This window comes from Panthera leo, chromosome F2 (genome assembly GCF_018350215.1).
Source record: "Panthera leo isolate Ple1 chromosome F2, P.leo_Ple1_pat1.1, whole genome shotgun sequence".
Taxonomy (NCBI): domain Eukaryota; kingdom Metazoa; phylum Chordata; class Mammalia; order Carnivora; family Felidae; genus Panthera; species Panthera leo.
Genome location: NC_056695.1, coordinates 34,187,717 through 34,199,850, shown reverse-complemented (window position 1 = coordinate 34,199,850; position 12,134 = coordinate 34,187,717). Strand labels below are relative to the sequence as shown.

General features: G+C 36.7%; 1 protein-coding gene across 9 annotated transcripts in view; it reads right to left on the bottom strand.

The window, feature by feature from the left end:
- WWP1 (WW domain containing E3 ubiquitin protein ligase 1) overlaps positions 1-12,134 on the bottom strand; it is a 134,975-nt gene that overhangs the window by 6,578 nt on the left and 116,263 nt on the right. For all 9 annotated transcript variants that reach the window (XM_042923123.1, XM_042923119.1, XM_042923124.1 and 6 more), the window contains 4 exons: positions 10,443-10,563; positions 4,015-4,119; positions 1,069-1,165; positions 563-635 (listed from right to left, as the gene is read on the bottom strand). In XM_042923123.1, coding sequence (XP_042779057.1) covers positions 563-635; positions 1,069-1,165; positions 4,015-4,119; positions 10,443-10,563 — 396 coding nt within the window. The remainder of the gene's footprint in view (positions 1-562; positions 636-1,068; positions 1,166-4,014; positions 4,120-10,442; positions 10,564-12,134) is intronic.

Here is a 12,134-nt window from a genome sequence, read left to right as displayed (position 1 = left end):
CACTAAGTTCCAATGACACCAGTCATCATTCATTTCCTTGAAAAATGATTTCTTACTACAAGGTCTTTGGAAATGTCCCTGTACAAAGAATGTCCTTTTTCCGTTTCTTCCCGCAGCATGCTATTTATCCAACTCAAACATTATGCTGAGAATCTCCCTGACCACACAACCTAGAAGAGGTTCCCTCTGGTTCTTATCTACAGCACCCTCTTTATTTCCTTTGAAGGACTTTCCTAGAATTCAGATAGCTTACTTGTTTGTCATTTGTGCTCCCTCCCCCAGGGGAGTGCAAACTTCATAAAAGGCAGGAAGCACTTCAACTGTATATTATACATAGTGGTTACTCTAACTGGTGAATCACTAGATATATTTCTCAGTATATTAACCAAACAGAAATCATTTCAAAGGGTTTAGTTACAGAATGCCGTATTAATCAGTATGTTCTAAAAATTGAAATTCTGGCTACGTTAATGAATAAGCACTAATACTGGGTCTTATGTATTTAAAAAAAACCAAAACATTCTCTGACTTTCACCTTTCAATTTAGGATTCTTGAACTTACCACGTGTGGCTTCTTGGTAACCAGGTGTCTTTGCCAACTTTTTCAATACAAAATTTTTGAGGCCCATTACTTCCTAAATCAAGAAAACAAGACAAAATTTATCTGGTCCTTTAAACTTTTTGGTTTTGACAACTAGTTAAATGACTGAACATGTCACATTATCATGAATGACACAGAATACAATGTAAATCGCTTCTGCCTAGAGAAGCTTCTTATTGCTGCAGAAATTCAGCAACAGGAATTAAATTAGTGGAAAGAGACATAGCTCTAAAGAATTTTGCTCCTTCACAATCACCCTAAAGAGCAAAGCAATGGCCAACCAGAATATGTAAGCAGACTTTCATTGGCTTACAAATGTACTTGATAGTAACCATTAAGTAGTCTTCTGGCAGATACCCTACAGAAAGCACAGAAGAATAATCCTTAGATTCAAGTCTACTGTATGTCTAAAGGCCATTATCATCACAAAGTTATCTACAGAGAAACTGCAGAAAAACTGCATTTACCCATAAGCTCGGCAAATCCTCCTAGAGGCAAACGGCAGGTTCCAGTGACAAACTGTAATAGTCGCATCCTTACTTCATTGTCTGTCTCTTTCACAAACTGTGTAACAAAATCAAATTTACTTTAATATAAAATACTAAATTATCTTCAGTAATTAAAATAGTAGACACTTAAATTGTTCTTAAATTTCTTCAAGAATTATTAAGGTTAGGCACATGTTAAATATACCAGCGATCTTCAGTTAATCGTCACAATTACAAAACTGGTTGTCCATCAGTATTATTACATCCATCACACAGACAGGAAACGGGAGGCTTATAAACGTCAAACCACTAAAAGGTAACCAGGACAGATGTTGTTTGTTTGGCTACAATATCACAGCTAGCACCCAGTTAGGGCTCCTGCCTACCTCTGTGCTATATGCTTTTTGTGTGTTTAGCCCTTATAACAGTTGCCATTCTCAATAGTTTGATCTGTTTTCTCCCACTAGATACGATTTACACAACTCTTTGGATTCTTCAAAGTTGAAAACTACAAGGATGCATTTTGTTAAAAATATTTAGTTCATTTACTATCTTTTCAAAGACAGACATAAATGTGTAATGTGGTGGAATACTGATTTGAATTGATGTGTCTTGTAATAGAAGGCAAGTCAACTTTTGGAGCAGTCTAAGAGTAGAAATGTATCCTAAAAATACAATTTATAAAAAGTAAACAAGAATATACATTACCTAAGGATGAGACAAAAAGTGCTAATAATGACCAAAAACACTTCTGCATAAAACTGTGTTGAGGTACACATTTCATCAAGACACAAGAAACAGCTCATTACCAGGTCTGGCATAAACCAACCCTTTCCCTAAAACAAACTCAATTCGCAAAACACAACTACTCATTTGGATTTATAGGACCTCAAGCTGAAGCTTCTCAGGTATACAGATACAAATGTCCAAAGGGAAAGTCAGGGAACTTCATGTTCTTACTAGTCCCTGACTAGTAAGGAAGCTAGTAAAGACCCTAAAAAGGAAGACTGCAGACACCTGCATACATTCTGTATGTGATGCAATTCAGATATTTTAGGCTTGAAAATGGGTTTATTCCCTTTTGATTTTTTATTCATTTATTTATTTCTTCTAAGCTCTGTGCCCAGCGTGGGGCTTGAACTCCTGACCCTGAGGATCAAGAATCACATGCTCTATGACTGAGCGAGCCAGGTGGCCCTTGTTTAGTTTTTATAAATGGTAATAGATATACACAGCACCCAGTACAGAACTGAAAGGTAGTAAAAGGTACAGCATCAAGAACAGCTTTCACACCTTGCTGCCAGTTTTCTCTACCTTTTTTCAAAGACGCTATATTCATATACAGTTGACCACTGAACAATGCAGCAGTTAGAGGTGCGGATACCCCATGTAGTTGAAATTTTGGGAAAATCCACATTCAAATTTTGATTCCTCAAAACTTAATAGCTTATTGTTGACCAGAAGCCTTACTGATAACCAATTAACACATATTTTTGTATATATATATTTTTGCAATAAAAGAAGCTACAGAAACATTTACAGTACTGTGCTATAAAAAATTTGCACAGAAGCAGACTAGCACAACTCAAACCCTTTATTGTTCAAGGGTCAGCTGTACCAACATACACTTTGAATATACAGAATGTAAATTTTCCTTTTAACCAAATAGCACATTATACACAGGTTCCTTTCCCCTTCAAAACTACTGAAACATATTTTCCAATATTTTTATTAATTTGCATTAAAAGAAGTGAAAGAATGCTAGGGTGCCTGGGTGGCTCAGTCAGTTGGGCATCCGACTTCGGCTCAGGTCATGATCTCAGTCTGTGGGTTCAAGCCCCACATCGGGATCTGTGCTGACAGCTTAGAGCCTGGAGCCTGCTACGGATTCTGTGTCTCCCTCTTTCCCTAACCCTCCCCTGTGCTTGCTCTCTCTCCCTCTCTCTCTCAAAAATAAGCAAATTAAAAAAAAAAAAAGTAAAAGAATGATTACAAGGTACAGAATTACAGAGCAGATATATCATAATTTATTTACTTAGTTCCCTCCCAACAGACATTTAGGTGTTTCAGGTCTCTTGTTAGTATACCAATAATGGTGCAATAAATAGTATGTGCCATTTTGCATATGCTGAAGTACGTAATATAAATTTCTACAAGTGTCTACACTTCTTTAAAGTATTAATTAATAAATAAATGACACATATCCTTACAAAAAGATTCCACTTCTAGTAAATCTAAGTCCCAGGCTTAGTTTTCACTTGAAAGTGAAAGTTAAGCATAGGTATACAAGAAGTTCCGTCGCTAAACTGCTCAAATGAGTCTCAATTAGATTTATGTGAAGAAAATCCCTGGCCTAAAGATTTTAAATTCTCAAACACACAAAATGCAAAATCTAATAAAATAAACTGTGCTTCAATATTAGTATTGCAGCACTTGGATGAGACCACCCTACTGTAGTTTAAGCTAAAACACCAACAAAACAAAGAAAGGGACCCAAGGGAGGGAAAGAGAAAAGGAAGTCATTCTTGGACATTATCCTCCAGATCATTCTCATTCCCTAGCATATTATCACCTTCACAGGAATTATGTATCTGCACTGACTTTCTCATTAAAAAAAAAAACAACAAAAAACAAACCCATACTTCCTCATTTACTTCCAGAACTAAGTAGAATTTTTAGAATGCTATGATACTACTGGGGGAAAAATGCTACACCTACAAGTATTACCATTAAACTATTACTTAAAGAAGATCCTGTCATTCATTCTCCCATTTAGGAAGACAAAAAAAACAACAGAAACTCTTCACTTCTGATTTGGAATTCAAATGGCAGGTTCAATTTTAAAAATAAACTTTTTTTAAACTATTGTTTCATGGTAAAACATTTTCTTTGAACACTTTGTTTCAAAAAGATAAAAGCAAATACCTGCCAAAACCAAATGATCTGCTTGCTGTTTCTTGTATAATGACGATACACAGTATTTCTCTGCCAATCCGCCAAGTCAACCTCCTGCATGCCACACAACATAACCTGGGAAATGAACACAGTAGCAGGTCACAGTACAGATTTAGTGAAGCGAATAACTATAGGACTCAAATCTGCTAACAAACACTTGTGCACATGGCCTAATTATGTGAACAGCTGCATGCATGACAACTAATGATCACAGCAAATCCAAGGAAATTTGTAGCAATTTAGAACAAGGATTCTTTGGTACTTTATCTTTTCCATGTTTATTGAACTCACACTGAAAACACTTAGAGTTTTTATTCTTCAAGAAAAACATTAGCTATGCTAGAAGAATCTCTTACTAAAAATGTATCCCAAATTAGGTGTCCAAACTGTTAAGTTTCAAATGTAAATTTCTGTTTCTTTTTTTTTTTTTCTTCTTAATCTATGCTATCTTCCATTTAAAGTTAAAAATATACTACTTCCTGTTATTAATTTTTCCAGGCTTTGGGAATAAAATATTGTATGTGAAATTTTCAAATAAGCCCACTGAATTACATAGGGGATGAAAGCTATTTTTGGCATAATGAAGTAGTCCAATACTTCATTTCTCCTAAGTTAACTTTGAGCTATAATGTATACGCAATAAAATGCATGTATTTTAAGTATAGTTAGATGAGATTTGACAGATATATACACCTATGTAACTGCCACCACAATCAAGATGTACAATATTCCCATTATGCCTCTTTTTGCAGAGAAAAACACCACCTTTGTCTTTGGCTCTACGTAATCAATGATTTCATCACAGGTTAAGTTTTTGAGAATATCACACATGTGCATGCGCGCGCGCACACACACACACATACACACACACACACACACACACACACACTACACAATTAACACTCTTCTGTTGTCTCCACCCCCTGCCTCCACCCGTCAACACCATGTCTATGAGATTCGCGTTCATTATACAACAATTTACTTATTCTTTCATTTCTTAATGGTCATTTAGGTTACTTCAAAATTTTGGCTTTGATGAATAAAGTTGTGATGAACATTTATGTAAAAATCTTTGTATAAATATGTATTTTATTGCACTTGAATAAATACCTAACAGTGGAACTGCCAGAGCATAAGCAGCTGATATATATGTTTAACATTGTAAGAAACTACCAACACTATCCCAAAGTGTTTTCATTTACAGTTTCAATTTGCAGTTTTAATTTCATTTAGTTTTAATTTGCATTTCCCCAACAATGAGTTATAGTTCATGTGTTTACTTGCCATCATAGCTTCTTTTGTGAAGTGGGTCTTTGCCCATTCTAGAAAATTGTTTTTTACGGAGTTTTAAGAGTTAAAATACGTGTGTGTGTGTGTGTGTACACACATACACATACATACACACACTCCCAGTGTGTAGACTGCCTTTTCATTTGCTTAACAGTATCTTTTGAAGAGCAGAAGTTTTACTTTTGATGAAGTCTTTATCCTTTTTGTGTATGTGTGGTTTATTGTTTTGTATTCTTAAGAAACTTCTGCCCATACTAAGATTACTCTATGTTTTCTTTATAGCTTTCATATTTACATTTATGATTTCATCTTTTTTCATAGACTAAAGTAGAGTCAATGTTAATTTTCTTCTATATGGACATCTAGTTGATCCAGCATCATTTTAAAAGACTTTTTCTTGGGGGCACCTGGGTGGCTCAGTCGGTTGAGCGACTGACTTCGGCTCAGGTCATGATCTCACGGTTTGTGAGTTTGAGCCCTGCGTCGGGCTCTGTGCTGATAGCTCGGAGCCTGGAGGCTGCTTCTGATTCTGTGTCTCCCTCTTTCTCTGCCCCTCCCCCACTCATGCTCTGTCTCTGTCTCAGAAATAAACATTAAAAAAAGTTTAAAAAAAAAAAAAAAGACTTTTTCTTTCCTCACTGAAAAATAGTAGACTTCTGTTAAAAATCAATTCACAATATATGTGTGGATCTATTTCTGAACTCTCTAGTGTTCCACTGATCTATTTGTGTATCCTTTCAAAAGCACCAAACTGCTATAATGACTATGGCTTAATAATAATTTTTGAAATCAGGCAGTGAACATCCTCCAAGTCTGTTCTTTTTCAAAACTGTTTTAGCTTATCTAGAGCCTTTGCATTTCTTTGTATTTTTAAAATCAGCTTGTCAATTTCTACAAAAAATTATTCCAGATATTGATTGGGATTGTGTTGAATATACAGATCAATTTAGAGAGAACTGACATTTATAATAGAGTCTTCCAATACATAATATGATGTATCTTCCCATCTATTTAAGTCATCTTTTTCTTTAAAAAAAAATGTTTATTGGGGCACCTGGGTGGCTCAGTTGGTTAAGCATCTGGCTTTGGCTCAGGTCGTAATCTTGCAGTTTGAGTTTGAACCCCACATCAGGCTCTGGACTGACAGCTCAGAGCCTGGAGCCTGCTATGGATTCTGTGTCTCCCTCTCTCTATGCCCCTCTTCCCAGTCGCACACTGTCTCTTTCTCTCTCAAAAATAAACATTAAAAATTTTTTAAAGGTTGGGGCGCCTGGCTGGCTCAGTCGGTTAAGGATCAGATTCTTGGTTTCAGCTCAGGTCATGATATCACAGCTCTGTGGGTTCAAGCCCCACATCGGGCTCAGTGCTGGCAGCACAGAGCCTGCTTGGGATTCTCTCTCTCCCTCTCTAGCTGCCCTTCCCCCACTCGTGCTGTCTTTCTCAAAACAAACTTAAAAAAATTTTTTTAAAGAAAAATAATTTTTTAAAGGTTTATTTATGTTGAAAGAGAGGGAGGGAGAGAGACTCCCAAGCAGACTCTGCACTATCAGCACAGACCCCCATACAGGGCTTGATCTCACGAACCATGAGATCATGACCTGAGCTGAAATCAGGAGTTGGACACTTAACTGACTGAAACCATGCAGGCGCCCCAAGTCATCTTTAATTTTTCTGAGCAATGAGGTCTTCCATGCCTTTGGTTACATTTATTTTTTTGATGCGTTAGTAAATAAAACTTTAAAATTTCAATTTCTAAGCATTTGTTGCCGGTACATAGAAAATATATACTTGATTTTTTAATTACTGGCCTTCTATCCTACAGTCTTGTTAAATTTGCTGTTATTTCTAGTGTTTTTTTTTCTTTGGTAGGTTCTTTAGGAGTTTCTAAGTTGACTATCATATGTTATTATCCATGGATAAAGGCCATTTTACTTCTTTCCAGTCTTTATGCTTTTTGTTTCTACTTTTGCCTTACTGCACTGGCTGGGCCAGTGGGGAATATCTGGTACAGTGGGTAATATAAAGGATGAGAGTTTTGCCCCTGTTCCTAATCTCAATATGAAATATTTAAGATACCACCATTCACAATGATGTCAGGGTTTATCTTATTCGTTGATCCTCTTTTAACAAACTGAGAAAGTGGCCTTCTATTCCTAGTGTGATGAGAGTTTTTATAAAGAATGATTGTTACATCTTCATAGTTGAAACATTTTAACTTGTAAAGGGGCATGATTATCAATAATCATTATTTTCAATAATGGTATACATGCCCATTATTGTGGTATTATTCATGGTTAAGAGAGATGATGAATGGATGTAAAAGAATAAAAATCAAGATAAAGCAAAAATAACAACAAAAAAGATCTATATTTTCTCACAGTTCTGTACCATGAACTAAAGGCAAATCAGTAACAATAAGAGCTTTAGTCCCCTTATATGTAAAAGGAAACTATCACATGGTCAAACTATTTCACAGGGCTATGCATGAGACAACTGTATCTACCAAGGGCTATATGAAAGTATGCGTCTCTTCATACCCTTTCAGATCTACTGTCTTAGTTTCATCTCTGCTCTAATGTTGGACTCTGGCTGTAATATCCCTCTTTCACTAGGTGTGCCTCCAAAGTAGGAGCTTTTTTATTAGTTTTTAAAAAATTTAAATCCAAGTTAGTTAACATATAATATAATAATGATTTCAGGAACAGAATTTAGTGATTCATCACTTACATATAACACCCAGTGCTCATCCCAACAAATGCCGTCCTTAATGCCCATCGCCCATTTAGCCCATCCCCCCGACCCAACACCCCACCAGCAATCCTCAATTTGTTCTCTATGTTTAAGAGTCTCTTATGGTTTGTTTCCCTTTCTGTTTTTATCTTATTTTTGCTTCCCTTCTCCTATGTTCATCTGTTTTGCTTCTTAAATTCCACATGAGTGAAGAAATCATATGATATTTGTCTTTCTCTGACTTATTTTGCTTAGCATAATACACTCTAGTTCCATCCATGTTGTTGCAAATGGCAAGATTTCATTCTTTTTCATCGCCAAGTAATATTCCATTGTATAGATATACCAAATCTTATTTATCCATTCATCAGTTGATGGACATTTGGGCTTTTTCCATACTTTGGCTATTGTCAGCAGTGCTGCTATGAACACTGGGGTGTATATGCCCTTTTGAATCAGCACTCCTGTATCCTTTGGATAAATACCTAGTAGTGCAATTGCTGAGTCGTGGGGTAGCTCTATTTTTAATTTTTTGAGGAACCTCCATCCTGTTTTCCAGAGTGGCTGCACCAGTTTGCATTCACACCAGCAGTACAAAAGAGTTCCTTCCTCTTTCTCTGCATCCTCACAAACATCTGTTGTTGCCTGGGTTGTTAATTTTAGTCATTCTGACAGGTGTGAGGTGGTATCTCATTGTGGTTTTGATTTGTATTTTCCTGATGATGAGTAATGTTGAGCATCTTTTCACGTGTCTGTTAGCCATCTGGATGTCTTCTTTGGAAAAGTGTTAAAATAGGAGCTCTTAATGGTATGGAATACTTTAGGTGTACACATTTTGAAGACACAAAATTATTTAATTTTCTTCAGATTCTTAATGAAGTGTGTGATTTAAAAAAAAGATTAAATACTGCTATCTTCCATTCTATTCTTCTGATGTGTTTCTGCTAATCTGTGTAGTCAAGCTGTTAAGAAAGAGATGTTAGCCAGATTTATAGAGTCTGCATGTCATCCAGGCTCAGAGTCCTTATTTTCATATACTTGTCAGTTACCAGAAGGCGAATTTCTATAGGGGAATATTACTGTATATATAAATCATCATGCTAACTTTTTATATGCACATTTGATTATGGTGTCTTAACAGAGAACCAAAGATGGCTAAAGTTAAAACACTATACCCAAAGCAGGCAGAGAAGAAATACCAAGGACCTTCCCTACAGCCCTGCCTTGTGTTCTAATCTATATGGGGAAAGAAGACTTCAAGAATTCACCATAACTAATCATTAGAGAAATATAAATCGCAACCACAATGGGATATCACCTTATACCCATTACTATAATAAAACAGAAAATAACAAGTGTGGGCAAAGATGTGAAGAAACTGGAACCTGTGCACACTTTTGGTGGGAATGTAAAATGGTACAGCCACTACAGAAGTGTGGTAGTTCCTCAAATAATTAAACACAGATTTACTATATGATTCACCAACACCACTCCTGAGTATACATCTAAAAGAACTGAAAACAGACTCTCTAAGAGATATCTATAGATCCATGTTCATGGCAGTTTTATTTACAGTAAACCAAAAGGTAGTAGCCACCCAAATACCCATTGACTGATGAATAAACAAAATGTATAGATATATACATACAATGGAATGCTATTCAGCCTTAAAAAGGGAAGGAATTCTTACACATGCTACAATATGAATCAACTATGAGGAACATTATGTTAAGTAAATAAGCCAGTCATAGTAAGACAAATACTGCATTATTTCACTTACAGGAGACACCAAGAGTAGTTAAACTCATAGAAAGTAGAATGGCGGGGCCAAGAAGGAGAAATGGGGACCTGTATAGAATTTCAGTTTTGCAAAATGAAAAAGTGCTGGAGATTGGTTGCACAATAATGGGAATATACTTAACATTACTGAACTGTACAATTAAAAATATTCAAAATGGTAAATTCTGTCATGTGTACTTTCCCACATCCCTCCAAAAAAAGAAGTTCTGATATACTTCTAATAAGTCTGAATACAGTTAAGACCACTAAGAACTCATGACTTAAAAAACTGATCTTTGGGGCAACTCACTACTAACCCAGGATTTTATTAAGTTCCCCAAGTTATTAACAAGGTTGAACTCATTCTTCAGGATAGGGGGCACTGATTAATGACTTTGTGCCCATGACATCATCATGGTTTAGAGAACTTAAGACCATCACCCCATGCTGGGATTTTAATACATCCTGAACACTGAGATGGATAAGAGAACTCAAGATTGTGCCACATCATTTAAAAATGTGTGGACATCCTGTAGAAGCGCAAAAACAGTCCCTCCTCCCATTAACATCTTCTAAACAGCATAATAAAAAAGCCTAACCTCCAATTCTTTTTCATCAAAGTACTGTAGCCACTGAAGAGGAACAACTTCATTAAAACCATCAAGGAAAGCTTTGGTCTGTTCTTGCACTCCTCGAGAAAAACGCCACTCTGTCATTAAACTGAAAATAAAAACAATATTTAAAAATAGTTAATCTGCATGTGAGGTAAAAGCTTAGAAACACCAACTACTTCTAAAATTCCGTCTCTTTTTCCAAATATACCATACATATGTAACCTACACATGTTTGTGTGTTTATGTATGTAACACGTTTTTCCATGAGGAAATCAGTTCTAGCACATCTGTGGCTAGCAAGGATGCTTTTCAAAATAGGAAGTTCTTTATTTGTCAGTAAGACAGCCACAGTTCAACACTTACTATTTCCTGTTCGTGTGTAACAAATAATTCCAGATCGTGTCTAGCTGACACAGTAAGGGAAAGGCTACAGTCATTCAACAGGTTCTCCTCCCAGCAAACCATTCGCCAAGGGAGACTTGAGAACTCTGACTCAGCCTTGCACAGCGGGGAAAGCAAGGGACTGTCTCGGTAACAGTCTGTCTGCAGGCCATATGCTTAAATGCAGTATGATCCCTCTGTCTGAGAAGGCTTAAAGCTGGGAACTGGTTCTTTACATGTTAATTCATTAGAGAGAACACAAAGATTTCCTAAAAGAATAGAAAAGACGAGAAGAAACATTCCGAGGAGACATATAATGCAGACATACAGGAGGGAAGTGTAATATAAAGAAGTAAGGAAGAGAATCTGTATAGTGACGCAGAATCTATACAAGGGGCCCTGACAGTAGGTGGGTCTGGAGGTCCCTGTGGAAGCAGCACAGACTACTGATGAGGAGAAGACACCAGAAACAGCAGACAAAGGGAAAGGCGATTATCCACATTCCTCCCCTTCCAAACGCCTCTTCCCGTGTCCCAAAGGAAGCTGATTTTATTCTCTGCTGAGGCAAACCTTTCATCCTTGCTGCCTCTACAACTTTTCTTCATCAATAACTCACCTTCTCCTGCCCATGCCCTCAACTCTACCTTCCTACCCCACTTCCCATTTGCCCACATGGATGCTCAGACCATTATTTTCCAAAACCCTCCCTTCAACCCAGTGTTTGCTTTTAACTACTGCCTTTGCTCTCTTTACCACCACTCCTATTAGAAGAGTACTCTATCCTGTCTCCACTTCTCAGCTCTATTCATCCAAATTTTAAACCACTGTAAATGTCTGGGTTTTCAAGATTTCGCTCTGGGGGATAAACAAATCCCTTCACATATGTCACCAAAGAAGTCTCAATTGCCAAGCCCAATGCCCTCTTCAAAATTACTCCTGCTGCATGAACTTCCTGTAACACTGGGTGTTAGCATTCCCAACCCTCAGAGTTCTCTGATCTGACAATACCACCGCTCCTTATCTGACTTAGCTACTTTGTTCCTTTCATTGGTTTCACTGGTCCATAAATGTTGGCATCACTGAGCTCTCTGCCTTTTCTTTTCTAGCTCTTTACTACTTAAAGATAATTAACATGTTCAACTGTTAACCAATTCAGAAACCTCAAATATTTCATTTACTAGTATTTCCCCCACTACATGTAATCAATCATTGAATCTGAGCTATTCTATTCCTATAATATCCTCAAAAATCCATTCCCTCATTTTTACCTCACCTGTTTCAGGTAGGTCTACAATA